Source organism: Pan troglodytes, chromosome 18, assembly GCF_028858775.2.
Source record: "Pan troglodytes isolate AG18354 chromosome 18, NHGRI_mPanTro3-v2.0_pri, whole genome shotgun sequence".
Lineage (NCBI taxonomy): Eukaryota > Metazoa > Chordata > Mammalia > Primates > Hominidae > Pan > Pan troglodytes.
In genome coordinates, this window is record NC_072416.2 from 35,822,314 (window position 1) to 35,847,559 (window position 25,246).

Here is a 25,246-nt window from a genome sequence, read left to right on the forward strand (position 1 = left end):
CTCCATTTGCAAATCTCATGCTGCCTCCACAAGGGACCAGAGGCCATGAAGGTTATGAAATCTGAAATTTTAAAAGAATCGTTATTATATAATTTTCAATTTTACATATTACCTATATTACTCATAAATTGATATAATCTTATGAGCAAAGTTAAATACCAATGTCCGGAGCAGCCCCAGGTCCCAGCACAGGGAGTCAGCCCTGCCTGAAAAGGGCTGCAGACAATCATTCATTCAGGCCTCATTCAGCCACACCTGTGATCGCATCTCCTGTCACTCGGGGGTAAGGGGGCGGGACCTGGAGCCCTATCCATTCAGCGGCGCCGTTGTCGAGCCTGTCCAATCAGGCGCGCAGCCGAAAAAGGGGGCGCACTTCCTGTGTTCTGGGCTGGCCTTTTCCTCGCCCAGGTGCTCTTCCCTGCTTGATCTGTGTACCCTGCTCTTTCTCCTTCATTCCGCAGCCTCCTTTGCCCTGTGACCTGCAGGTACTGGACGGTCCCTAGAGAGGATACCGGGACGCTCCTGAAGCCGCGAGATGGTGAGTCTGCGGGGCTGAGCTTCCCGAGACGCGGCAGGGGTCGGCTGGGAACCGGGCCTCCCCCTGGCGGCTCCGGGGTCGGGGCCCGGAGTCTCCTCGGTCGCACGGTGCGGCTTGGCCGGCAGCTGGGACCCCGGGCGCCTCGTCCCGTCCCTGCGCGACGACCTTGGCCCTGCCCTGAGCCCTCTCTGGGCAGTTTCGCGCCCGCAGCCCGGTGTCTCCCCGCGTTGTGCGGTGATGACGGGAGGGGCCTTAGGGGAGAACCCCGGCTCGGGGTTCGGGCGTGGGAGGAGCTGTGGTCCGTGGGGTCCGTAGTCCTTTCTTTCTTTTGTTAAAAATTAAACTGAGGTTTGGTTAAAACGTTAAAGATTTTATTTGAGCAAATAACGACCCGTGAATCAGGAAGCCACAACCATGGATTGTGGTTTGGGGTCCACCGGAGGGGCTTGAAGGAAAGGGTTTAATAAGATGCATGAGGAAGCAAAGCCAATTCAGTAATTGATTGGCTACAATTACGTAGTCCCCTTATTTGAACTGTCCAGGCGGAAATTCCCTGATTATGTAATCAAAGGTTAATTGGTGGTTTGTGGTTGGTTAAGAGTGTTTTCTTTTCCTTTAAGTTATTTCTAAGAAATGCATGAGTTACGTTTTGGTTTTCTTAGGTAGAAACCCAGGGCGCTACAGCCACTTCAGTCAAATTGCCTCCCATTTAATTATTTTAACACCCCACAGGGGGACTGATTTTCCCTGCATTTTCCAAATCTATGGCAAGGAGGGTCTCAAATCCACCACCCTGTTCCCCCAACCTAATTCTTCTAAGGCTTTCAGTAAAATTCTAAATTTTCACTTCCTTCTCCTGATTCTCAACTGCCAGCTTCCCCTCTGCAATTCACAACGTTATCAACTATTTGCTCTTTATTGTAGATTTCAAGCAGATGCAGCCTGACCATTAGGGCCAAGGCCAAATTGCAAAAAAAAAAAGAAGTTTGCCTTTATTCTACTCCATCCACGTCTAAACTTTGGAAGTCAAGGCTGTGGACAGATCAGAAGACATAGTTCCCTCCTTCTGGGGCTCCACATCCTTCATTCACTGATCTCTGGGTAGGAGGATGGGTGGCAGGTAGGCAGCAATAGTCTACCTGTAGACACTTTCACCTAGGCCTTGAAGGATGAGTCAGTGTTTGCCCGACAGACTGAGATGTCAGGGGCAGCATGGAAAAGCAGAGAGGTGGGAGGGCAGGTTTCAGGTATTCTCAGTCCTCTGTGGTTTGGGGAATGTAGACCTAAGTGCAGGAGCCGGCAGGAGCTGGGGTTGCCTTTAGGCTGGTGCCTGAGAACACCGGCTTAAGAAGCTTGATTTTGGCTGGGTGTGGTGGCTCATGCCTGTGATCCCAGCACTTTGGGAGGCTGAGGCAGGCGGATCACCTGAGCTTAGGACCAGCCTGGCCAACATGGCCCGGTCTCTACTAAAAATACAAAAATTAGCTGGGCGTGGTGGCACATGCCTGTCCCACCTACTTGGGAGGCTGAGACAGGAGACTCTCTTGAACCCAGGAGGCGGAGGTTTCAGTGAGCCAAGATCACACCACTACACTCCAGCCTAGGCAACAGAGCAAGACTCCATCTCAAAAAAAAAAAGCAGCTTGGTTTTGTGAGCAGTGTGCTTCTTAGAAGGGTTCCAAGGGGCATTCTTGAAATAGGAGATGGGAAATTGAGGTTGGGTGACTAGATAAGTGGTGGGGGGCCTTCACACGCTGAGACCAGTTTGTGGAGGAAGATGAATTTCATCCCTGCAGGATGGGTCTTCCATGATACTGAAGGGAGAGCCACATGTTGATGCCCAGGACCAGCTGCCTCCTTGGTCTGAAAGGCCTGATCGAGGCCAGGATTGGCTATGAGAGCTGGGAAATGGGACTATCTTTGAAGCCATGGGAGAGGGTGAGGTGAGAATGAGGAGAGGCTGGGGGGCCCAACACTCCCAGCTCAGGACTGGAGGAAGAGGATGGAGCTGGAGAGGGAGGGACGAGGGTGTGGCATTGGTCAGGGAGGAGGAAAGGAAATGAGCGGTGGCCTGGGTGCTGCTGAGTGGACAGATGTACCTGGACTGGAGAAGCCCCTGGGGCTTGGCCCTGAGGGTGGCCTTGGTGATGTGGGGAGAGTGGTTTGGACAGCGAGCTCAGGTGGAAGCCAGACTGTGGTGGGCTAAGGAGCAGTTGAGGAGGGAGGCACAGGATGTGAAAGGGAGAAGGTGCGGCTTGCAGGTGTGCCGAGGGTGAGCTGGGACTGTGGAGTCAAAGCTCGGGAGAGCACGCGGACACCGTTCCATATGACTTGTGTCCATCCAAGTGGGGTGAGGTGGACAGCCCTCCCTCACCAGCAAGGCCCAACCAACTCAGTGCCTTTCTTGTCACCCCCAGAGCCACCATCACTCATGTTCTTGAATGGGAACTGCCTGGAGACCCTGAAGAAGAAGGAGCCTGAAGGAGGAAGGAGGAGGCTGAGCCATCCCGGGAACATGGGCTGGATGAGGCCAAGCCAGGAGATGACACCACCAAATAGAAGTCACCATTCAGGATTTGGACTTTTCTGTGGAGATCCTGGCCCCGAGATCGAACCCTTCTCCCTGTAGGTATGATGGAGGAGGGGATCTGGGGACCAGGGCTTGAGCCTGCTGGGGAAGATGATGCTGGAAAACTCAGCCTTGCCCTGGCTCTTTCTGGCCCTGTGCTATAGGCAGGAAATGGAGGGCCCTGGGCCCTGCCCGGGGTCACTCTGCTAATGTGGTGGACCTGGGAATGGAGTCCGGGTTCAGTTACTGCCTTATTGCTAGAGGACAGCTACCAGCTGGGCCTACCAGCCCTGTTCAGGGAGAGGAGTGGGAGTGGGTGGGTAGTGTCAGGTCCCAGGATGCCCCAGCCTCTTGGCTCTGTGCCCTCAGGCAAGTCACCTCTCTATGGGCCATGACCTTACCATCTGTCACCGGGGCCTGGAGGGTGGTATTGGGTGTTCTCCAAGGACAGAGCCAACCCGGAGGACTTGCAAGCTGGTAACTTGGTGGGGAGCCCGGCAAGGCCCTCTCATGTCCTCTCTACTCACAGGCTTGGGCCCTGGAGCACCCCTTCAGGAAGGAAAAGGCCATTTGCCCTGGGGCACTCAGCCCTTGGCACTAGGCAAGGGCAAGAGCAAGCCTGCCGTTCCCGCTCCCCCCTTTCTTCCATCTCCCTCTCCTTGGCTCGGGGGTTGCTCTTAGGCTGCAGGAAGAGTCAGTGGGGCCAGGCTCTGTCCTGCACTTAGGCACACAGGTGCCGATGGGCATGCTGTATATGGACAGGGCCTGGAATGTAAAAGCCCAAAAGTGGGAAACTGAGTATTTGAGACACTTATTCTCAGGACCCAGGTGTTTTGGGCTGGGGAAGGGGTATGTCCTTGCTCCCTACCATGTAGCCTCTGACCGGGCTGGTCCGGGCCTTCTCCCTGGCAGGTGTTCCCGCAGGAGATGGTGCTGGAGATCCACCAGCTGTTCATGGACCATGAATACCCATGTCACCACATCACTTCTCACTGCACCTGGGTGGCAGCACACTGGACCACGTCTCAGAGCTGCGCAGCATGGCAGGGCTGCAGGCGGGCTTGCTGCTCCACGTGGTGGAAGGTTGGTCCGGAAGTTGGGCAGCCTGCCCAGGGAGGGCCCCTGTAAGCAGGGCCAGGCAACACTGCACTGCCCCAGCTGGTGTCTCTATTTTGCAGACGAGCATATGGAGGTGGGATTGGAGCACAAGTCTGCTTTTCAGGGTATCATACCTGCACTCTCTAACTTCATGGCCCAGGGGTGAAAAAACAGTTGAAATTCTGAAAAGAAAGTCAGGCAGTATGAAGCTAGGGCTTGGAATCCGCCCTATTAAATTATGAAAAGATGAGTGCTTAGTTTCCTAAAGAAACTAAAGTTTCACAGTCCTTGAGTGGGGAAGTCGGCTCCAAGCAGCACCATCAGCTGGTGTAGTGAGCCTGGCTTGGTTGTCAAATAAAAGCTTCCGTAGACTCAAGTTCTCTGGGCGAAGCACTCAGGTTCCCAGGGCCTGACTACTTACTGAGAGCAATTGTGGAAAAGGTCTGTAGCTCAAGGGGGCCCACAGTTCATCACAATTTCTCCCTTCCTCCAAAACAATGACCATTAAAATCCCATGAAACTCAATGGGGGCGTTAAATTTGGCAGCCCTAGAAAGTTGTCAGGCCACCCCTGCATGAAGGCTGCCCCAGGAGAGCAGGGTGGCCTCACCCTGCTCTGCAGCCTTGCAGAGGCCCCGCAGCGCTGAAGGCCCTGCTCACCCGAGACACTAGCGCACAAAAAGCAGGAGGCCTTTTGTGGGCTCCCCAAGGCCTATGTGTGCTTCAGAAGCAACTGGCAGGAGGTTCTTTGCAATCAAGGATTCTTGCCCTTAGCAAGCCAGGGTGTGTTGTGTGTGTGTTTGTGTGTGTGTGTAGATGCGCGTGTGCACACGTGTGTATTGAAACCAAACTCTAGCCTATGTGTCCATAGTGGAATTTGAAAATGGAAGCCTAAAGTTGAAAATTAAAATTATCCATGAAGTTTCCTTGCCAACTATTTTCTAAGCTGGGTGGGTTGTTCCAGGGTGCAGGGCCCTGGTAACACCCTCCTCTCTCCTGTTCCTGACAGAGCCCTGCACAATGCACAAGGCCCACGGTGATGAGTGCCACATTTGAGACTGCTCAGGAGCCTGGACCCAGGTGATGCAGCTCCTTGTCCTTCCTGAGCGTCTTCACTGACAGTGGCCTGAGAGGTGTGGAGGCATTGGGGCCAGAGATTGGGCAGGGGGCAGAGGGGCAGGGAACAAGGAGGCCAGAGGCTGACGAAGGGGGCTTAAGGCCAGGCCTTTCCACCTGGAGGGACCTGGGCCTGAGGAACCCAGACCAGGGCCACAGTTAGAGGCAGCTGGCCCTGGGTGCCCGTGTGCTGACCACCAGCCTTGGGTCCCACAGACGGCAGGAGCAGAAAGACTTGGAGATGGACCCCACCGACTGCACACCACCCAAGTACATCCTGCTAGGGACCCTGGAACAGCCACTGTGTCCCCTGCAGCCCCAGAACAGTGACTAAAAGGTGGGACTCCAGGGAGGAGCAAGGAAGAGGGTCCCCGGGTGGGTGGAGGACCACACACCAGGAGGCCTGGCCCATTCATGCTTGGCCATTCCTGCAGCCCCTGAAAGTGCTCGCCGTGAGCGGCTGGTACCTGTCCCCTGGGAACTGCAAGATGCACAGGACCTTGTGTACCTGTTTGTGATCACAGCCGAGGACCAGCGAGGTAGCATTACCACATCCACACAGGGATTTTACCATAACCAGTGAGTCCCTGCCAGCCTACCAGGGGCACCCACTCAGGGACCACCCTCTCCTTGTAGGTCTCCAGCCTGTCACTTCAACCCCAAGCCCAGCAGCCCCCGCTTCCTAAGCAATTCGCAGGGGAGCTGCTCTGCCAGATCTGACTGCCTTTTACAGAACATTGTGCCCTGCGTCAGGGGAAGGGGAGTGCCTTTGCCCCGTCTGCTCCTGCCCCGCTTCATGTCACACAGGGGTCTGGGATGATTTGGCTAGCCCAAACTCAGTGCTTCTGCCCAAAGAAATTGTCCCCGGGCCCCCAGTGCCCAAGTCTCCCTCTAGGGAGCTGTGAGCCAGCTCTGGCTAGAGCAGCCCTGAAGCAGCGCCCATGTGCTTCTGACTCGCCTTTCAGGGCAGCATCTCAGGGCCAGGAGAACCCAGAGCAGGTGAGGGCCTCGATGAAGAAGGAGCCTGTGGCAGCGTCCTGAGATTGGTGGGTGGCCCCATCTGCCTTTCCCCTGCCTGCCTTGAGGTCCAGTACCACCCATTCGAGAGGGGGCCACCTCATTCCAGGTGTGCAGCTGGATGGCCCCTGTGACGGAGTACACTGTGGACTGCAGTGTGGAGAGGCATCTGCACCTCAAGGCTGGGCTGTGAGGAGCACATTCCTGCATAGGGGCCTGTAACCTGGCCTGGTCCTCAGTGGGAACCCCCTTCCTTCCTGGGTGCCAGGTGGGGTTCTGTGCACTTCCCTGAGGCTCCCCACAGGTCTGTTCATTGGGGAGTCTGGGGCTGTCTGTGGGGAGAGAGGAGAAGGGACTTCCCAGAGCAGGTTGCAGTGCACAGGCTGAGCCCATGTCTCCCTCCCTGGTCCCTCTGCAGCCCCAGTACTGGAACGAGGAGCTGCAGATGATGAGGGACCTACCCAACAAGAACCAACCTGAGCAGCTGCTTCAAGAAAAAGCCATGTTCAAGGTGCCTGAATCCCCTGGTGAGTGAGTGACAGCCTCACAGCCTCAGGCCCACCTGGCTCCTGCTGGAAGGTTTTCTTGTGCTCGGGAGAGAAGTGAGGGAAGCCAGCAGTCCCAGCCCTGTCAGGTGCCCTGAAGGCCCGTCAGGTTTGCCCTGCAAGGCCTAGCATTCTGCTTCCTGGGAGACCATCCCCCACCTTTCTCCGGCCTCTGAGACTTTGAGTCCTTGGGAGGAGAAGGCCCTCCTTGCTACCTGGGCTGAGTGGCCAGGGCCATCCAGCTTCCCACCCTCCACTGACTGCCATGGGGCCCTCCCCTGAGCACATGGTGCCCAACTGTAGCCCTTCTAGGGCAGGGGCTCATTGGCAGCACTTGCAGCTTGCTGGCACTTAACAGTCATTAGTGCGGTTACTGAGAGAAATGAGGAAAAAATAATTGTTAAAAAAAAAAAATCTCTCCTAAACTTACTCTGTAACATGGAAGAAGTAACAGCCAAAATTTCTTGGGTACTAACTTTACCAGGATGAGTCCAAGTGCTTTATAAGCATTATTTCCTATAATCTTTTGGACCCCTTGTAAATGTCAATACTTTCCATCATCATCGTTGCATAGACAAGAAACTGGGTCTGAAGTTACCTGCCCTGGTTTGCCTGGCACATAGCTGGTGGATCCCAAACCTGCCGCAGCCCTCATACTCCTTGGTAGCCACTAAACTCTGTGCCTCTTTAAGCATAAGTGTTTAGTTTTTTGTAGAAATGATTTTCTTGCCCTTCTCTAAATATAAGGAAACTGAGGCAAGGGTCTCTGGCTCCCAAGGCAGGCCTGGTTGCCTCTCCCATCTTGGCGAGCTGGACCAGGTGGATGTAGCCTGAGGCTTTTGTGGGCATGGCCTCTCACCCTCCCAGCCTTGGTCCCTCCCAGGTACACAGCAACTTCAGAATGGCAGCCACATGGGGCGCCATGGTAGTCAGGGAGGCATCGTCATGGCCATCAGTCCCAGTGAGGAGACCAAGCTGCAGATGTTCATGTGGAGCCGCATCATCTTCAGCCTGGGCTTTGTCATTAGTGGCCACTACAAGGACTTTGCCAGGGATGTGGCAGCCTCCATAGCATTCACCAATGACCTGAACGGTGAGCACCCGCACAAGGCAGTGGACATGGAGGGTCTGTACACGCTGGACACAGCAGAGGTGGATGACCGCAGCTACTGGGTCAGGTTCCAGTCCTCATCCCTGGCATCCTGGAGTGGGACCAGGAGCAGAGTGTCATCTATGGCTCCACTGACTTTGTAAGATGGTGGTGTGGCCCCCATCGTGTTGCCTGGATCTGCTGGAGCATGAGTTAACTGCTCAAGACCCTGTGCCACTGCATGCTCAACCACTGCAACGATGAGGCGGAGCTCTTCTCGGTTGAGGGCAAGGGTGTCACTGGCAATGACAGATACTACCTGCTGAGCCCCCTCCCCCTGACCTCAGCTTCCTGCCTGTGCCCCACAAGGAGCTGCCAGAGGAGTGCTCCCATGCCAGCTTCCCCTGCACCCACAGGCACAGGTTCTGTCGCTTGTGCCAGGAGCTGGTGGATGTCTTTGTGGAGCACAGTTGAGGAGCAGCCCTGTGAGGCTGAGGCTGCAGCCAGCTGCACTCTGCTGCGGGCACGGGCACCCTGGGTTGTTCTGGGGCTGGATCATTGAAGAGAGAAGCTCTGGACAGTGAAGAAGAGCTCATTTTGGCCACACTCACTAGAGCCCCTTTCCCATCCCCCACCCACCTGCCATCAGGCTCCCAGATGCAGAATCTGGAGCTTTGTGTTGGTTGCAAGCCAGCAAGCAGTCAAACCAGTGACCCAGCTGAGCTGTGCTGTTCTCCTAAGGAGCATTTGGAAGTCACTGGCTGGGTTGTGAAGGTCACAGTCCCTGAGTGTTGGTGCTGCTGGTTTTTAGTGCTTAGGAGTTGGCCATGTTAAATTTCCCACACCACAAGTAACTCTTTTCCAGAAGCCAGTGGCATTCCTGTCTCTGTTGGAAGTCCTGGTCTGAATGTGGACCCTCTCTCCCCGACCTCTATACTCTGGCTGTCTTCTTCCTGTCTGGGGAGATCTGGCAGCCACCACCTTGTTGCCTGGGTCTGTGAGAGCAAAGCTGAGTTCTGGTCCGGCTTGTAGCAGAAGAAGGAATTTGACACCATCTATAAGGCCCAGGTGGGCTGTGGCAGGGCCGGTGGGTTGAGCTGCGCCTGTAGGCTGTGGGCAGCTAATCCTTTCCTGCCTGTGCTCTCTCCCCTGTTTTTTGGTGAGAACCAAGAGAAGGAAAGCTCCGAGATCCTCAAGTGCCCGGCCCAGCAGGCCATGGCCCAGCAGCACATTGTGAATGGGAGATACTGGTCGGCTGCAGTGCCAGCATCCTGCCCCTCCAGCTATATCCCTGGGTGGAGCTGGGCCCCCACCCGGCCTGGGTAGGATGAGCCTCACTCACAGCTCATCCCCCCACGGCCCCTCAGTTCACAGCCCCCAGTATGGCCAGCGTCTTGGAGCAGCTCCAGGTCATCGGTGATGTCCTCTTCATTCTTCTCAGCTGAGGCCCCTCCATGGCTCCCTATTTAGAAGTTGGCCTTTAGTTTTTTAAGATATGTAATAGGCTGACATGGCTCAAAATTGAAAAGTGTAGCCAGTGATGAGAACTTCCTTGTGAATCCTTCCAGAAATACTCCATGTGATCTTTATCCCCCTCTTTTTTTTCTTTGGAATTGTGGCATGCCACGGATGAAGGTTATTATTGTTTACTTCATTTAACAATGTATCTTGGTGATCTTCCATTTCAGTTCCTAAGGAGTGGCTTTATTCCTTCCTAGGCTGCCTGTGGTTCCAGTGCAAAATGTGCCTTAGGAGCAGGCCCTGAGGACTCCCGCGGTGCTGTCACAAGCAGTGCTGCCTTTGGGAGCCCCTAACCTCCTGCTTTTTCTCTCCTCAGTGTGGGAAAGGGGTTTGGTCAGCCAGGGGTGTCAGCAGCCCTGTCCCACACCCATTGTCTACACCTAATCTGGTGGCAGGGAGGCCACAGAGTGCAGCGATTGGAACTGGGTGAGAGGGTTAGAGGCAACTGGGCCCTAGGCCAAGTCAAGTGCATGGAATCCTGACTGTCAGCAATTAGGGATCTTTATGCTTTTGGGAGGGAAGTACTTGTTCCACGCGTCTCACTGAATATGGCACGGAACCTGATCTGTCCCAAGTGGGAGTTTAACCAAGCTAGCGGGGGCCCAGGGCCCTGGCCCAGTCTGACACCTACCTCCTCTCCCACCTTCTACTCACCCAGAAGACTAGGAGAATCTGAAAGCAGAGGTGGTGCAGCGTCACTAGCTCCAGGAATCCAGAAAAACAGGGATAGGGCATTCTGGGAGGTTGAAGTGGGTGGATCACTTGAGCTCAAGAGTTGGAGACCAGTCTAGGAAACACGACGAAACCCCATCTGCACAAAGCAAAAATTAGCCTGGTGTGGTGGCGCGACCTGTAGTCCCAGCTACTCAGCAGGCTGAGGTGGAGGATAGCTTGAGCCTGAGAGGTCCAGGCTGCAGTGAGCCATGATTGTGCCACTGCACTCCAGCCTGGGTGATAGAGTGAGACCCTGTCTCAAAAAAACAAAACCAAAAAAACAGCTAGGGCTGGGGACCCCTATGGCCACTGAATCTGAGCCCATGGGGCCAGAGGAACTGAGCTCCCAGCCCTGTGGCTGCCAAGGATCCTTTTTCCTTGAGCTTGCAGGGATTGAGAGAGAGAGACAGTCAGTGGCCCTGATGTTAGCGATGCAGACTCCAGGAGAAGGGGGCCCCTCTTCCACGTTCCACTCCCACCATCCTCCTGGGTCCCCAGCCTGCATGCCCCCCAAAAGATGCTTTTGCACTGATTCATCAAAGCCTAAAGATGCAAAGGCCTAATTGAAGACCTGTGAATGGCATGTACGGTCCTCAGTTTCCAGCTGAGGGGCCACTCGGGCTCCCCATATTCCCCTCAGCCTCTCCATCTTCCAGCAGGGGTGTGGAGTGCATCCATGGCCATGAGTATTGATCTGTCCCAGCCTGTGCATTGCTCCGAGGCAGTTCTGAGTGGATGATGTGCAGATGGGATTCCTCAGCTCATTTGCGTGGTTGACGTTATGGCTGCTGGTTTTACTGCCACAACTCCCAGGCCCAACCTGGCTTAATGTCTAAGTTTTAAGCCAAAAAAGATGGGGAGCAGAGCTTTGTGGCAGGGCTGGGGGTTGGGGTCCACTTTAGTTTTGTGGCAGGATGAAGGCTGCAGTGGTTTTATTAATCATGATTGGCCTGGCCGTAGCTCCAGGCTGAGAGGGACAGGTTTGTCAGTGGTGGTCCCCCAGATGTCCCTGTGCCCAGCCCTGGCCTGTCTGCCCTCAGGCCCAGGAGGAGGCGCTGCCACAGGCTCTGACTGGCGTCCCTACTCCCTGTACCCCAGATGGACAGAACCTTCGGGTCTACAGTCAGAATATATCATTCTCCCCATTTTAACCTGAGCTGCCTGACACACGGAGGGTGTGCTGGGTAAGGGGCCTAGGGAGCCAGGGTTGAATCATGGATCCTGGGGAAAGGTTGCAGACACAGGAAGGGTTGTCACCTCTCTGTGGAGCCCTGCTGCTTGCCACACAGCACCTTCTGCAGAGACTAGCTCTGAGGGTGGCAGGGGACCCCACAGGCCATGGCCACTCCCTCTCTGCACCTGTCCATGCCTGCTGTGGAAGCCTGGACTGGGGGAGGAGATTGCTACCCTGTGAGCCTGAGGGAGCCACGTCCAGCTGTGACCTCTACCTGGGGCTTTACAGAGAGCTGCTTATGGGTAACAGACACCTTGTTTCAGAGGGAATGGGCATGAGCTGGCAAGTGAAGCACCCCCACAGCTTATCAGGAACTTTTTCTCATTTTTAAACCATCATGTCTTTATTTCACATTGGAATAAAGTGAGGTTTTGAAACCTGCTGCCCCAGTCTCTGGATTGTGAGGGCTGTTGTCAAACAGGTTACTAGGAGAGGAATATGTATAAATTAGCTCAAATTCAAGGTTATGCTTGTAATGTCACCTGAGTGGGAAGTAAGAGGGTGGAGTCACAGGCACTCAGCTGGGAATTACCTGGCCCCGTCACTAGACTAATGGGATTGTGGCACAGGTGAACATCCCGTCATTGGAGGAAAAAGGCTGGATTGAAGGCCAGGTGGGGGAGGGGTGCTAGGCTGTGGGGTCAGGCCCTGGGCATGCTGGACCTGTTAGGTCACTGAACATCTGACTGGGCACCTGCCCCTGTCCCTTCAGTTGAGGTGGGATTGGCAGCACTCCCCAGAAGGCGTGCAGTGCCGGGAAAGTGGAGGAGGGTCTGACGTTTGCCATCCTGTGGTAGGTTTTAGAGCTAACTAGATGCTTGTGGAGAGTTAATGACATGGGAAGAAGGCAGCCCACCTTGATGGACTGGAGGGTTAGAGCCTGCGATGTGAGAAGCGGGTGTGTGGAGGTGGCCTGTCTACAAGAGGGCAAGTTTAAGTCTCATTGCAGTGGCACTATCTCAGCTCACTGCAGCTGGTGGCTGCCAGGCCATCCCTCTCCAGAGCAGGGAGGCCCTCAGCCTTATGTATAATTGAATGCCTTTTGGGATGCATGGATAGTCCTTTATGTCTTTGAAATTCAGAAAAGAAAAAAAAAATTACAATCCTCCTGTCTGTTAGTTTCCCTGAGCCAACTGGATAAAAGATGTCCCTGACCCCAAGATTTTAAGTGACACCCAAGGGAAGCCACCGTTACCTTGGCCATTGAAGCCTCCTGCATGCTCCCCAAAAACCCCAGCAGTTTCCTCTGCAGTCCCACAGTTATGTCCCGAGCAGTGGGGTACCCTGTGATGAGAGGTGCTAAGGATGGGATGAGGGTCTTTCCTGTGTTATTAGAACGGTTAAAAAGTTGTTTTAAAGGTGCCCAAATGCCCTCCTTCTTAAACTTAATTAGCTAATAAGATGCCTTATACAAGCAAAACCAGGTACGGGAAAGCAAGTGCATTTCAAGTCCAAGCTCACCCCTTAAATTAGCTGTAATACCCTCAGCAGGTGGCCCCACCTCAATGAGCCTGTCTCCCATTCAAAAAGCAGAACGAATGAGAGGGCGGGGCCTGGAGGTTTACCCAATCAGTGGCGTCGGAGTGGAAATCGTCCAATCGGGAGCAGCCGGAGAGCAGGGGCGGCTTCCGGGATTTGGCGGTGGCCTTTGTTGGCTGCAGTAAGAGCTCAGTCTCTTCACCAGGGTCTCCCAGTCCTTCCATCTGGGAGGCCAAGGCGGCTTCGCGTTCTGAGAATAGACGGAACCTCTGTTACTCTGTGACCGGCAGGCACTGGGAGATCCGTAGCTCAGACGCCAGGACATCCCGGAAGCTGGGAAATGGTGAATGTGCCAGGTCGGGGTTCCCCAGAAGAGGGAGAGGGGCGGTCGGAAGCGGCGGGAACCCTCTTTGGGGGCACTCGGGCCTCCCAGAGGTTAGCTCCGGGGTCTGGGCCCTGAGTCCCCGCGGACGCAACTCGGCCCTTGGTCCCCTCCGCCGCAAGATGGCGGCCGGGCCGGCAGCCGGGACCCCGCGCGTCCGGTCCTCTCCCGACCCCGCAGAGCGACCTCCGCCCTGGCCGGAGCCGTCTTTGGGTCGCCGCAGCCCGGCGTCTCCCCAGATTGTGCGGTGAGAACGTGAGGGTCTCGGGAAACCCCGGGTCGGCGTGTGATTCGTGTGTGGGAAGATACTGTGCCCCGTGGTGTCCCAGTCTCCTTTTTCCTCTTACAAACTAAGGGGAGTCACCCTTAAAGCGTTAAAGGGTTGATTTAGGTAAACAGCGATTGGTGAAATGGGAAGCCTGCCGCCGTGGTTTGTGGTTTAGGGTCCTCTGGAGCAGCGATTTCAAAATCCCAGGGCTTAGCTTAGGAATGCTGCTGGGGAAAAGAAATAGGGACAATCTCTCTTCCACTATGGCTGTAGAAAACGAATACATTTCCACAGAAAGTGTGCTAGATTAATTGGTCAATTACAAACATTCATTAAAATATCAGGTCCTCTCTTTTGCAGTGGAGGATTTGTGACAGTGGATATCTGTGTTCCATATTCTACTGCTATCTGGATGTCCGACTTTAATGCCAAATGTTATGAGACAGGACTTGGCACCTCCTAGAAGTGTTCACATATACTAAATGATCTGCTATTATGGAAATCATTAAATGACATGTTTCTTGCTCGAAAGAGGTATTTTGGCCTTACCTGTTGAAGTATAAAGTGTAAGTGCCTTACAGTTTCCTTCCTTTCTATAAAAACTGTTTTGAGTGATTTTGCTATTTTCCTGAAACCTGTTAGGTCACTGAACATCTGATTGGCTGGGCACCTGCTCTTGTTCCTTCAGTTGAGGTAGGATTGGCAGCCCTCTCCAGAAGGCGTGCAGTGCCAGGAGAGTGGAGGAAGGTCTGACGTTTGCTATCCTGGGGTAGGTTTTAGAGCTCGCTAGATGCTTGTGGAGAGCTGATGAGATGGGAAGAAGGCACCCCACCTCGATGGACCTGAAAGACAGAGCCTGCGAACTGAGAAGCGGGTGTGTGGAATAACCCTGACTAGGCATAGAAGACCTCCGTCTTATTTGAGCCTGCAAAAGGAGGTCATTGAAGGCCCAGTTAGTTCTTCTTGGGGAGCGCCCCCTTCAGGTGTCCCTGAGGTTCACAGCAGCCATGGAGGGAGCCCTTTGTTACTGGGAGAAGCTGCAGAGTTCTGGAAAGCAGGGGATTCACAGGCGGATGTGGTCGAGGTTGGGCTGGAAGGGAGATTGGGAAGCTCTTTCTGAGGGTGGAATTGTTAGTGTCCTGGGGCTGTTTCTTGACTTGGTCAAATAAAACATCTGGATATAGGTAAGAAGTGCCTTAATTGTAAAGGAGTATTGCAAGAGGAGGAAAGCACCAACTGTAAGATATTTGTGGATCTCACAGTTGAAGCAGAAAAGGCCTTTCTTTCATAGGGAGGAGCAAACATGATTCAAGGTGGGAGGGGAAGGGCACGACTCCTGGGCTAAATCCGATCCCTGATCAGAGAATGTTTCACCCTGAAGTCAGCCTGTTCTTAGGAGGGGCATAAAGAGGGGTTGAATGTTGACTCAGGCTGTGGGTGGGACAAACCTCAGGCACCTTGGAGAAGGGGAGAAATTTAAGCAACTTTGGTTAACACATATTTTGTTTTGACCATCGAAGATAAAACTCTTTATTTAATTGCTTATGAGGGGGAAAAAAAAGGAAATAGGAGAGTTTGTGGCTTTGTGATACCTAAAACAGGGAGCATCATCTAAGTCATAACAGGAAGAAGATTCTTTGCAGTAAGCTGCTCTTGAAGAACAAAAAGGAAGGGGGATTTCTTTCATCACAGCTGCTTCTCAGGGTTAACTACCTACTCCATCTTTTCCCCACTCCTTTCTCTTGCCCTACACATCTCTTCCATTAGGCTGAGTTGTATCTTTTATAATAAACTGGTCAATGCAATTACAGTCTTTGCTGAGTTCTGTGAATCCTTGTATAAAATTAATGAACTTGAGTAGGGTATTATGGGAGGCCCTAACTTATAGGCAGTAGCTCAGAAGTATAGATGGCCCCTGGGGAATTTGACTGGCATCTGTAGAGGGGCAGTGTTGTGGCACTGAACTCTGAACTTGTGGGGTCTGTGCTGCCTCTGGGTGCTGTCAGAATTGAGTTGTTGGACAACCAGTTGGTGTTGGAGAATTGGCTGGTGTTCAGCAAACTCCACACAGTTAGTGCCTTAAAAAAGATAGCACAGGGACCTGGGCTGGAGAGAGACTCTGGGTGTCTCCAGGAAGGGAGGCTGTATTCCCCTGCACACAGACTGTCACCCTACACATTGTCCTGTGATTCCATGTCTCCTCCCAGGGTGAGAAGCGACTGAGGACAGAAAGGGAAGAAGTTCTGAGAACAGACCCCTGCCCCCACTGTGCTGCCACCACATAATTCCCACCCACTCTGAACACACCCACTAGGCACTGGCGTCGCCATGCCCCTTTCAGGACAAGACATGACCCTCAGGAATTGTGCCCATAGCACCTTTGCTCCTAGAGTTTCCTGCCAAAATTCCCATACAGGTGCCTAGAGGACTCCTGGCTTATCCTTGCCCCCAGACCCTGAAACTGCAGCAGCAACGCAGTCCGTCCATCAACCTAGGCTTGTGGACCACCCAGTCATAGTCTCATCTGCCTGCATGGACACAGGAGTAAGTCAGAGCATAGCCTTGCCTGGGCCAGTATCTGTAGCACAAACCAGTCCTTCCACCAGTTCTGCACTGCCCCCCATGTGAGAGTTCTTAGTAGCACCTTCCCTTCTGCCTTTTAACTTCCCCACAAACCCTGACAGGGTCTCTCACTGTGTCGCCCAGGCTGGAGTGCAGTGGCATGATCATGCAGTCTTGACCTCCCCGGGCTCAGGTGATCTTCCCACCTCAGCCTCCCCAATCACTGGGACTAGAGGCGTGTGCCCCCCACACCTGGCTAATTTTTGCAATTTTTGTAGAGACAGGGAGGGTCTCAATATGTTTCCCAGGCTCATCACGAACTCCTGGGCTCAAGTGATCCACCTGCCTCTGCCTCCCAAAGTGCTGGGATTACAGGCGTGAGCCACCATGCCTGGCCTACAAACCCCTTTTTATGTGCATGCGGTGTGTCCAAGGCAAATCCTCAGGTGCCTGAATCTAGCGCCTGCTGGAATTCAGATGTCCATTAATTCAAGATTATGGCCCTACATCTCCCAGTTGTGAGAACAAATACAAATTAAAAATATGAGACTTAACCCTTCTTGAAAATAAGGGAAGACATATTTCTCTCCTTCCTTTTCTTGAATCATTTACTTTAGAGAATTTTTGTATGTAAGTTTTTTTCTGCCTTTTGGAAATATGTCTAAATCATTGTAACAGCTAAACAGATCTTTTGTCTTTTGTCAGTCTTTGTTTTTTTTTTTTTTTTTGAGTCTTGCTGTGTTGCCCAGGCTGGAGTGCAGTGGTGCGTTCTTGGCTCACTGCAACCTCTGCCTCTTGGGTTCAAGCGATTCTCCTGCCTAGCCTCCCATGTAGCTGGGATTATAGGTGCCTGCCACCACGCAGGGCTAGTTTTTGTATTTGTAGTAGAGATGGGGTTTCACCATGTTGTCCAGGCTGGTCTCAAACTCCTGACTTCAGGTGATCTGCCTGCCTCGGCCTCCCAAAGTGCTGGGATTACAGGCGTGAGCCACTGTGCCTGGCTGTCAGTCTTTGATTCGGAACATTCTTTCTCTAGGAACTGGGAATCATTGATTTGAACTATAGGTAGCAAAGAAGATAGAGCCGTATCTTACAGTTTCTTTAGGAGAGCAGGCATCTACCTTCAGGCCCCTGGCTCTAAGTTGTAAATGTACCTACCTGTCTCGAAGACATGAAGTTTATTTTTCCTTTAACTATAGCCAAATAAAAACCACAGATGGCCTCCCAATTCCCAGGTGAATTTAGGATGAACTCTTATCTGACAAATGGTGCTGTCAGGTCTTCTATTGAGGACTAATTATGGTGACTTTTCATGAGTGAGTGTTTTTCCAATCTCTTAGCAGATTGCCTGTAATGTCCTTCACATTCTGGTCTCATTGTGTCATAGAACAGTTTTCTTTCTTTTCTACCATTGTGCATCGTTTTTCTCGTGATTCTGTTTTTAATTATATTTCCCAAACACTGAGAAATGTAAGGTGCCCACCAGGCCTCACTCTAGAGGGGATATTCCCTCTAAGACTTCCTGTCACAACCCACAGTTGTGCAGCAAAGTGCCTGTTGCCCCGAAAATCTGCAGGCAGAATGGTCTTTCTGCTTGTTTGGAATCTTTAATCCCTTCTAGAAGAGTTTGGCCAGATTTCTACAAAAATAAGTTCACAGGGCATCAGTTAGCCATTCCAGCTCTGTCTTTCCGTGCCCCTGGCATCTTCAGACCTGAAACCGATTCAGAGACGACCATGGGGGCTGGAAACCAACCAGGCACACACATGCATTGAGTAGGCCTGAGAATCTCAACATTCCCCTCATCCTCTTGCCCAAATGCCCATGAATGTGCAGAAGGTGCGTGCCACTTCTCTGCCCCTCCAGCACCTAAATCTGTAGCTCCAAATGTTGAACCCAGGTCCTGGGGTTCTCCAGGATGTGTGAGAGCAGAATTCCTGAGGGGCTGTCTCCTCTAGTTTTCTTCACAGTAACACCCAAGAATGCAGAGCCAGGTTGATTCCACCTGGAGTCTGCACATAAAGGCTGGTCTCCACCTGGGATCCACAAGACAGGGCCAGACTTTGGACTGAGGACGTATAGAAAATCCAGGGGACATTTTCTGCATTATGAGAGATTGACATAGACCTTGTAAAGCCCTACTTTTTGTGTGGGGTCTTTCAAGTTTTCTAGATCTTGTCCAGTGAGCTGCTGCAGTTCTGTGAGGGCCTTCTGGTCTAAGCAGAACATGGTGGCAGAATCTGTAAGTGTAAAGCAGCACCTTAGCAGAGGGAGGGCAGGGCCACAACTGTCCAGAGCCGTGAGTGAAGCTATACCTACCTGTGAGCTGTGTTACTGGAGTAGGGTAATCTTGTCCTTTCTTGTACCCAAGAGTTAGCTGATCAGGTATAGGTAATACTACACATGGATCCAGAATCTGTGGCTCCACTGGGGCAGTTCCACTTTGTATCCTGGCCCCACAGAGTCAGCCTGAGTCTCTCCTGCCCAAATCACTACTGGGGCATCAGCACAGGATCACCAGGAACTCCCTCACCAGCACCTTGGAGTCCTTGGGACATTTGGTGATGTCCCATGCAGACTGAGGTCAGGCTGACAACAGGGTCTAATTTCTTTCCATCTCAGAAGGAAAGGAATGCATCATCCAGGATTTGTTCCTCCACTCACAGAAGGAATCTCTTTATTTGGTATCCAAATGGGATTTGCTCCAGTTTTCTAATACGTGGACGAAGAACAAAGAGGAGTTCTGGAGACTCCTACTGATAGGTAAACCAATTGCTTCCATTTCATATGGCCATTAGAAAAACATTTGTAGCAGCCATAGTCCCTACCATCCGGGAACTTTCAGTCTAGAGCAGATGGATAATGGCCAAATTCAGCATCATGTGATCTGGTGCAAGCACGGAGGTATACAGGGAACTTGGGCTTGATTTGGGACACTGTCCTTATTTGACCTTGTGAGTTCTGATGTCACGATCTGGAGGGCCACCCATGGACAGAAGAGTTGTTATTATTATTTCTATTGATTTTCTCTTGATTAGCTTTTTAATATAATTTTCCCAGAAGGCCCTACATGTTTTGATTAAATTGCTTGTTAATGGATTTACAAAATACTTAAGGATGAAACAAACAGTTAAAATCAGAAAAACTCTGGGAGTCAAGTTCTTGTGGTCAAAAATCAGAAAAACTCTGGGAGTCAAGTTCTTGTGGCCAGGCTTAGGAAAGACAGGACTTAAATCAGCAACATAGAGATGGGAAGCCTAGGACCTGCCCCGTGTCCCTAGCCTTGCTCTGCCCCAACCCTGCCCAAATGCACCCTCTTCTGAGCTTGGTTCAGGTCTGGCCCCACCTTGGAGCCTACCCTCACAGAACTGTTTGTTGGAGATCAGACTTCTGAGTGGTTGCTCTTGCTGGTTCTCCAGAGCTAGTGCTCACAATTTCCCCAAACCCAAAAGCAGTTAAATGGGAGCAAAGGACAATATGGGGGCCTGAATTTTTTTCTTCATTGAGAACGGTGTTTCTAGAGACATCCCACCTGGCAACCTTTTTCCATTCCTGCAGACCCAGTAGTTGCTTCACAAGTAGTAACAAAGTCAATGTAAAGACTACAGTGAGAAATCCTTATGAACTAAACTTCACCCTTCTTTTCCGTATCCCTCCCATCTGTCTATAGTTAGCTTTTATAGTGACAGGGAAACAGAAGAAGAGAGAGAAAGGCTAGGCCATTATCTAAATCCTGCTGGGAATTATGGGATACTCAGGACCCACATCCCAGGGGTTTATATGGCTTAACTCACACCATGTGATGTTGCCAGCACAGTGCATACTGTGAGCACATAGTACAAGCTCAGTAAACACTGCTTTAATGCATGTATCCATGCTGTTTTCCAAATGCTGACTTAGATGTTACTGTCCTCTCCAGCCTCTGTAGACTTTAAATGGCTGGCAAAGGATGTGATTTTTCAGGACAGTGGTTGATGGTCCTTGCTGTGAATGAAAAGTATTTGCGTTGTGATTAGAGTATTGTGTGTAAGGGACCCTGTGTTTTGTGCCCACTTCCTCTAGCTGTGTGCTACTGATTATGGGCCTTAAGCCAATTCATGGAACTTTTCCAAACCTGCAGAATCACAGTACTTAGCACGGGCCCCAGAATACCAAATGATGTGTATGCATATTGAAGCTTGAGAGGGAATGCTTAGTTAAGTGATTCTCAGCTCAGGCTTCTAAGTAGAGTCACATGGCCAGTTTTAAGAAATATGGCCACCTGTATGTTCCTCCACATATTCTGTTTATTATTATACCCAGATTATGATTTACTTTTTTCCCCCACTAATATACAACGATTATGGGTCCATCAGTGCGTGAGCACTGATACCAATTCGTCTCATTACAGTCGATGCTAACTTCATTCACCTGGTTCAGGTGCTCTCTGCCAGATTCCTTCACTAGTTATTTTTCTCTTTGTTGTTAATGGGTTTCTAGGAGGGAGGATTTACTGAGTGATGCGTGTAAACCATCATGTTTAATCCAGAGACTGCCATTTCTCTTTAGTTTCCCTTTGCTTGTGGGTTGCTTTGGAGAGTGAAGGCTCTCACATTTGTTGACCGTAAATACTGGTTTTTGAAACTGGAAATTCTGAAACAAGCCTCACTTCTGTAGGTTTCCATTTTAATTTACTAATTTCACAAGCATACACTCCTTTATTCTCTGTATTTTCAGAGAAAGATAACAATTAACATATAATTAATATATCTACTGTCTTAAAATTCTAAAATATAACAGCACTTAGAATAAATAAAAACTTGGGGAAAAGAACTAGACTCAGAAACACAAGCTCTTATTTTAGTTTATGTCATTGAATGTGTTAGTCTTCATAGTTTGTTAAAAAACAGAAAAAGCCATCATCCATAAAGAGTTTTATAGTTTTAACACAATTTAAAATATTTCTTAATTAAGAAATGTTCTGTCACTTTTCATGTATGTATAGTTACCATTTCTATGTACATATGTGCGTGTGACATAAGCATCATTTGATCAGTTTTGTGTTGCTGCCTTCCTGTTTTCATCTTCTTCTCAGTTGTGACACCTGCTCTGAACATTCTTTTTTACTTATCTCTGCATATTGGCCTGTATGTCCCTTTAAAATGAATTCTAAGTTAGATACTGGGGTAAAATAATAAATAAAAAAATAAATAAATATAAATAAATAAATAATAAAATAAGCTCTACTATATACTAGATATTTGGCAAAAAAAATTTTTTCAGGCTTGAGACAGAGAGGGGAAGGGTCGGCAAAATATTTTTATTAAAGAGGAAGAATAGTATTTCTCATATAGATTTTTATGGTTTTTATCAATACATGAAAAACTGCTAGGATGACATCTAGTAAATAGTAAGTGTTCAAAAAGGATTCTACTATTCTTGCTATTATGTTATAACCTGTAAATTTCATAAAACTCTCAATTCCACATCATCCCTGAATTCTTCCTTCAGTGTTCTACCTCTCTGCTATTCAAAAGTGTGGCCTCTGGACCTGAGGCATTGGTGTCACTGGTAAGCTTGTTAAAAATGCGGAAACGCAGCCCCAGCCCCAGCCCCAGATCTCCTGAATCAGAATCTGCATTTGAACCAGTTCTGCAGTTTATTGCTGAACACAATAAAATTTCAGAAGTATGCCTCTAAGTCACCATGACTTTTCCACCTGAGAATTATATACAACTGATTGTGGATGATGTAAATATAGACTAAAAAATGTGTACTCCTATCTTGATGCGTTAGTTTTTTGTTTTTTGTTTTTTTGTTTTTGTTTTTTGAGACGGAATTTCGCTCTTGTTGCTCAGGCTGGAGTTCAGTGGTGCAATCTTGGCTCACTGCAACCTCCACTTCCTGGTTCAAGTGATTCTCCTGCCTCAGGTTCCTGAGTAGCTGGGATTACAGGCATGTGCCACCACGCCCAGCTAATTTTTTGTATTTTTAGTAGAGATGGGGTTTCATCATGTTGGCCAGGCTAGTCTCAAACTTAGGTGATCCACCCATCTCGGCATCCCAAAGTGCTGAGATTACAGGTATGAGCTACCGCGCCCGGCCTCGATGCCTTAGTTTTATACTTTATATTCCGTATAGGCATAGTATCTACACTGGTTTTGTGGATTTTGTATCATTCTCTTCCCACAGAGTTAGAGAATACATAGAAAATATTATTGTGTTTAAAAGTATCTTATTGAATATTTCAGGTCACTCATATAAATCAGTCAGTTTTCTTAGCTCTCTTATTTCATCTTGGTTTGTCAAGTGATGAACTCTGCCCATGGCCACATGGTCAATGTGCTATTTATTTTTATTTCAGGGACTGTTGACATTCAGGGATGTGGCCATAGAATTCTCTCGGGAGGAGTGGGAACACCTGGACTCAGATCAGAAGCTTTTATATGGGGATGTGATGTTAGAGAACTACGGAAACCTGGTCTCTCTGGGTGAGGATAACTTGCCTTTGGAATATCTAATATCTAATAACTAAGGGTTTTATTTCTTTCCTTTGTAGAATGTCACTTGGGAGCTTATGCTTTATGTGAATGAATTCAGATTCCTGTTTCCAGGAAAAAAAAATTGTGGGTTTGTTGTAGAAAAGACTTCCTAATGTTTGATCTTGACATTTGCCTTCTTTCTTGAGGTGATGTAGAAGCTTCACTCTAGTTTAGTAGTGATTCTAGAAAATTGAGTGACATAAACTATCATTGCCCACACTTTAAAATCTAATTCCTTCTCCTTATTTTTGATTTAGTCATACTTGGAAGTGAAGCTCAGGATTCCTGTGTTTAAAATGCTTCCTGAATATTCTAAAGAAGCTGACAGGAAACAGTATTTGGGGAAGTAATTTTCTAGGATCCTCTATAATGTTCCCTCTTTACTGAGTATCCTACTGAGCTGGCAATTAAAGAACTCCCAGCAAGAGTCATGTGACTTTTTCTAATAAAACAGGTCTCGCTGTCTCTAAGCCGGACCTGATCACCTTTTTGGAGCAAAGGAAAGAGCCCTGGAATGTGAAGAGTGCAGAGACAGTAGCCATCCAGCCAGGTAGGTGGGAGTGAATGAAGTAGATGACATGGGCGAGAGGTCCAGAGGTTAAGAAAGAACCAGACCTTGAAGTGTGGATTGGGAAGTTCTCCAGTGGAAATGATTTTTGAGACACCTGGGTTTATTTCTTTCTCTTGCTGCTGTCACAGAGGGACATCTTCTGTCTCATATTCTTAAATTATCTGATTGTTCTCCTTACCCTTCTGTGATCCACCATCAAATTCACAGTGACAGCCAAAGTGCTCCCCTTGGCCTGTGAGGGCCTGCGTGATCTGACTGTTCTTCCATTGATTTGGGGGCTCTGGGAAAGTCTGTGCATGTTTCTACCTCTATGTGAAACCACTTCTAAAGTTCTGGTTTTGCCTCATATCAGAAGTGTGTGAGGCGAGTGATGGACAGTAGGATTTTTTTTCAGAAGTCCCAGGAATTCTGTGGATAGATGTCACATATTTTCTGGTATATTAATTTCTAATCCTATGGTGGTTTCCCAGATGATCCTACAAAAATTGAGACTCAGTAATTCATCAGAGTGCAAAACATCTTCCTAAATATAAAAAAAAATCTGATTCTGTATTTCACTTCAACTTTTCATCTTTCCTAGCCTAAACTAAGATTAGAAATATAATCTCTGTATGCACAAATTCCACAGATTTAAAATCATTTAATATATTACTTACTATGTAGAATTCTTAACTAAATGAATGTCTATGGGAAGCTTACAACATTGTCCAGTATATAGTAAACTTTCAACTCTTACCTTATATATTCATAACATTTTATAATTTTGTCTGGTTAACTGTGAAGCTTAACGAGAATGTGTTCTTTATGTTCGTTTTCTTTCTTTTCCTTTTCTTTTTTCTTTTCCTTCCTTCTTTCATGTGGATTTTTTCCCCACACTTGTAAATTATATATATTTAAGAGGTGCATCCTGATCATTTGATTTTACATATGTATACATTGTGTATTGATTAATACAAATAAATTAATTAACATATTAATCATCTCACATAGTTGCCAGGTTTTTTGTGGAGAGAACATTAAAGATCTACTGTGGGCCGGGCGCGGTGGCTCACGCCTGTAATCCCAGCACTTTGGGAGGCCGACGCAGGCGGATCATGAGGTCAGGAGATTGAGACCATCCTGGCTAACACGATGAAACCCCGTCTCTACTAAAAAATACAAAAAAAAAAATTAGCCGGGCGTGGTGGCGGGCGCCTGTAGTCCCAGCTACTCTGGAGTCTGAGGCAGGAGAATGGCGTGAACCTGGGAGGCGGAGCTTGCAGTGAGCCGAGATCGCGCCACTGCACTCCAGCCTGGGTGACAGAGAGCAAGACTCTGTCTCAAAAAAAAAAGATCTACTGTGTTAGCAAATCTCAAGTATATATGAGTATTGTAAACTATATTCATAATGCTTTACATTAGATCCCCAGAATTTATCTTTTAAATGAAAGTTTGTACTCTTTGACCAGTATCTCCCCAGTTTTACCACCTGTCAGCTGTTGGGACCCGTTCTACACTTTACTTCTATGAGCTCACCTTTTTTTAGATTCCACAAATAACTGATATTATACAGTATTTGTATTTCTCTATCTTATTCAATTACCATAGTTCCACCTGGTTCATTCATCCATGTTGTCAGAAATGGTAGAATTACCTTCTTCATTATGCTGAATAATATTCCACTATATATTTTGAATAATCAGCTGTGAACATAGGGGTGCAGATATCTCTTTAACATACTGATTTTATTTATTTATTTATTTATTTTTGAGATGGAGTCTCACTTTGTTGCCCAGGCTGGAGTGCAGTGGCGCCACCTTGGCTCACTACAACCTCCGCTTCCTGGGTTGAAGCTATTCTGCCGCCTCAGCCTCCCAAGTAGCTGGGATTACATGCTTGTGCCACCCTGCCTGGCTAATTTTTTCGTATTTTTAGTAGAGACGGGGTTTCGCCATGTTGGCCAGGCTGGTCTCGAATTCCTGGCCTCAAGTGATCCACACACCTCGTCCTCCCAAAGTGCTGGGATTACAGGCGTGAGCCACT

General features: G+C 49.5%; 2 protein-coding genes and 2 long non-coding RNA genes across 15 annotated transcripts in view; all 4 read left to right on the top strand.

Moving 5' to 3' along the window:
• The first annotated feature begins 363 nt into the window (after positions 1–363).
• LOC134808803 (uncharacterized) lies at positions 364–5,130 on the top strand. Its single transcript, XR_010152588.1, has 3 exons — positions 364–538; positions 2,956–3,167; positions 4,020–5,130. It is a non-coding gene; the product is annotated as an uncharacterized LOC134808803 (long non-coding RNA).
• A 191-nt stretch (positions 5,131–5,321) lies between these two features.
• On the top strand, positions 5,322–11,818 carry LOC134808802 (clustered mitochondria protein homolog). Its single transcript, XM_063797797.1, has 5 exons — positions 5,322–5,337; positions 5,755–5,899; positions 6,286–6,319; positions 6,756–6,864; positions 7,766–11,818. Exons 4-5 carry the CDS (start codon positions 6,783–6,785, stop codon positions 8,134–8,136), a joined length of 453 nt encoding a protein of 150 aa, XP_063653867.1. The 5' UTR covers positions 5,322–5,337; positions 5,755–5,899; positions 6,286–6,319; positions 6,756–6,782; the 3' UTR covers positions 8,137–11,818.
• A 1,215-nt stretch (positions 11,819–13,033) lies between these two features.
• KRBOX5 (KRAB box domain containing 5) overlaps positions 13,034–25,246 on the top strand; it is a 49,711-nt gene continuing 37,498 nt past the window's right edge. For 2 of the 12 annotated variants that reach the window (XM_063797794.1, XM_016929760.4), the window contains exons 1-3: positions 13,034–13,276; positions 22,476–22,602; positions 23,108–23,203. In XM_063797794.1, the coding sequence (XP_063653864.1) occupies positions 13,268–13,276; positions 22,476–22,602; positions 23,108–23,203 (232 nt within the window). In that variant the 5' untranslated portion in view covers positions 13,034–13,267. Of the gene's footprint in view, positions 13,550–14,001; positions 18,896–22,475; positions 22,603–23,107; positions 23,204–25,246 lie in introns of those variants that run through there. The other 10 variants (XM_003315079.5, XM_063797788.1, XM_063797796.1 and 7 more) reach the window with 7 other exon arrangements.
• Positions 13,987–15,375, top strand: LOC134808804 (uncharacterized). Its single transcript, XR_010152589.1, has 3 exons — positions 13,987–14,104; positions 14,213–14,263; positions 14,344–15,375. It is a non-coding gene; the product is annotated as an uncharacterized LOC134808804 (long non-coding RNA).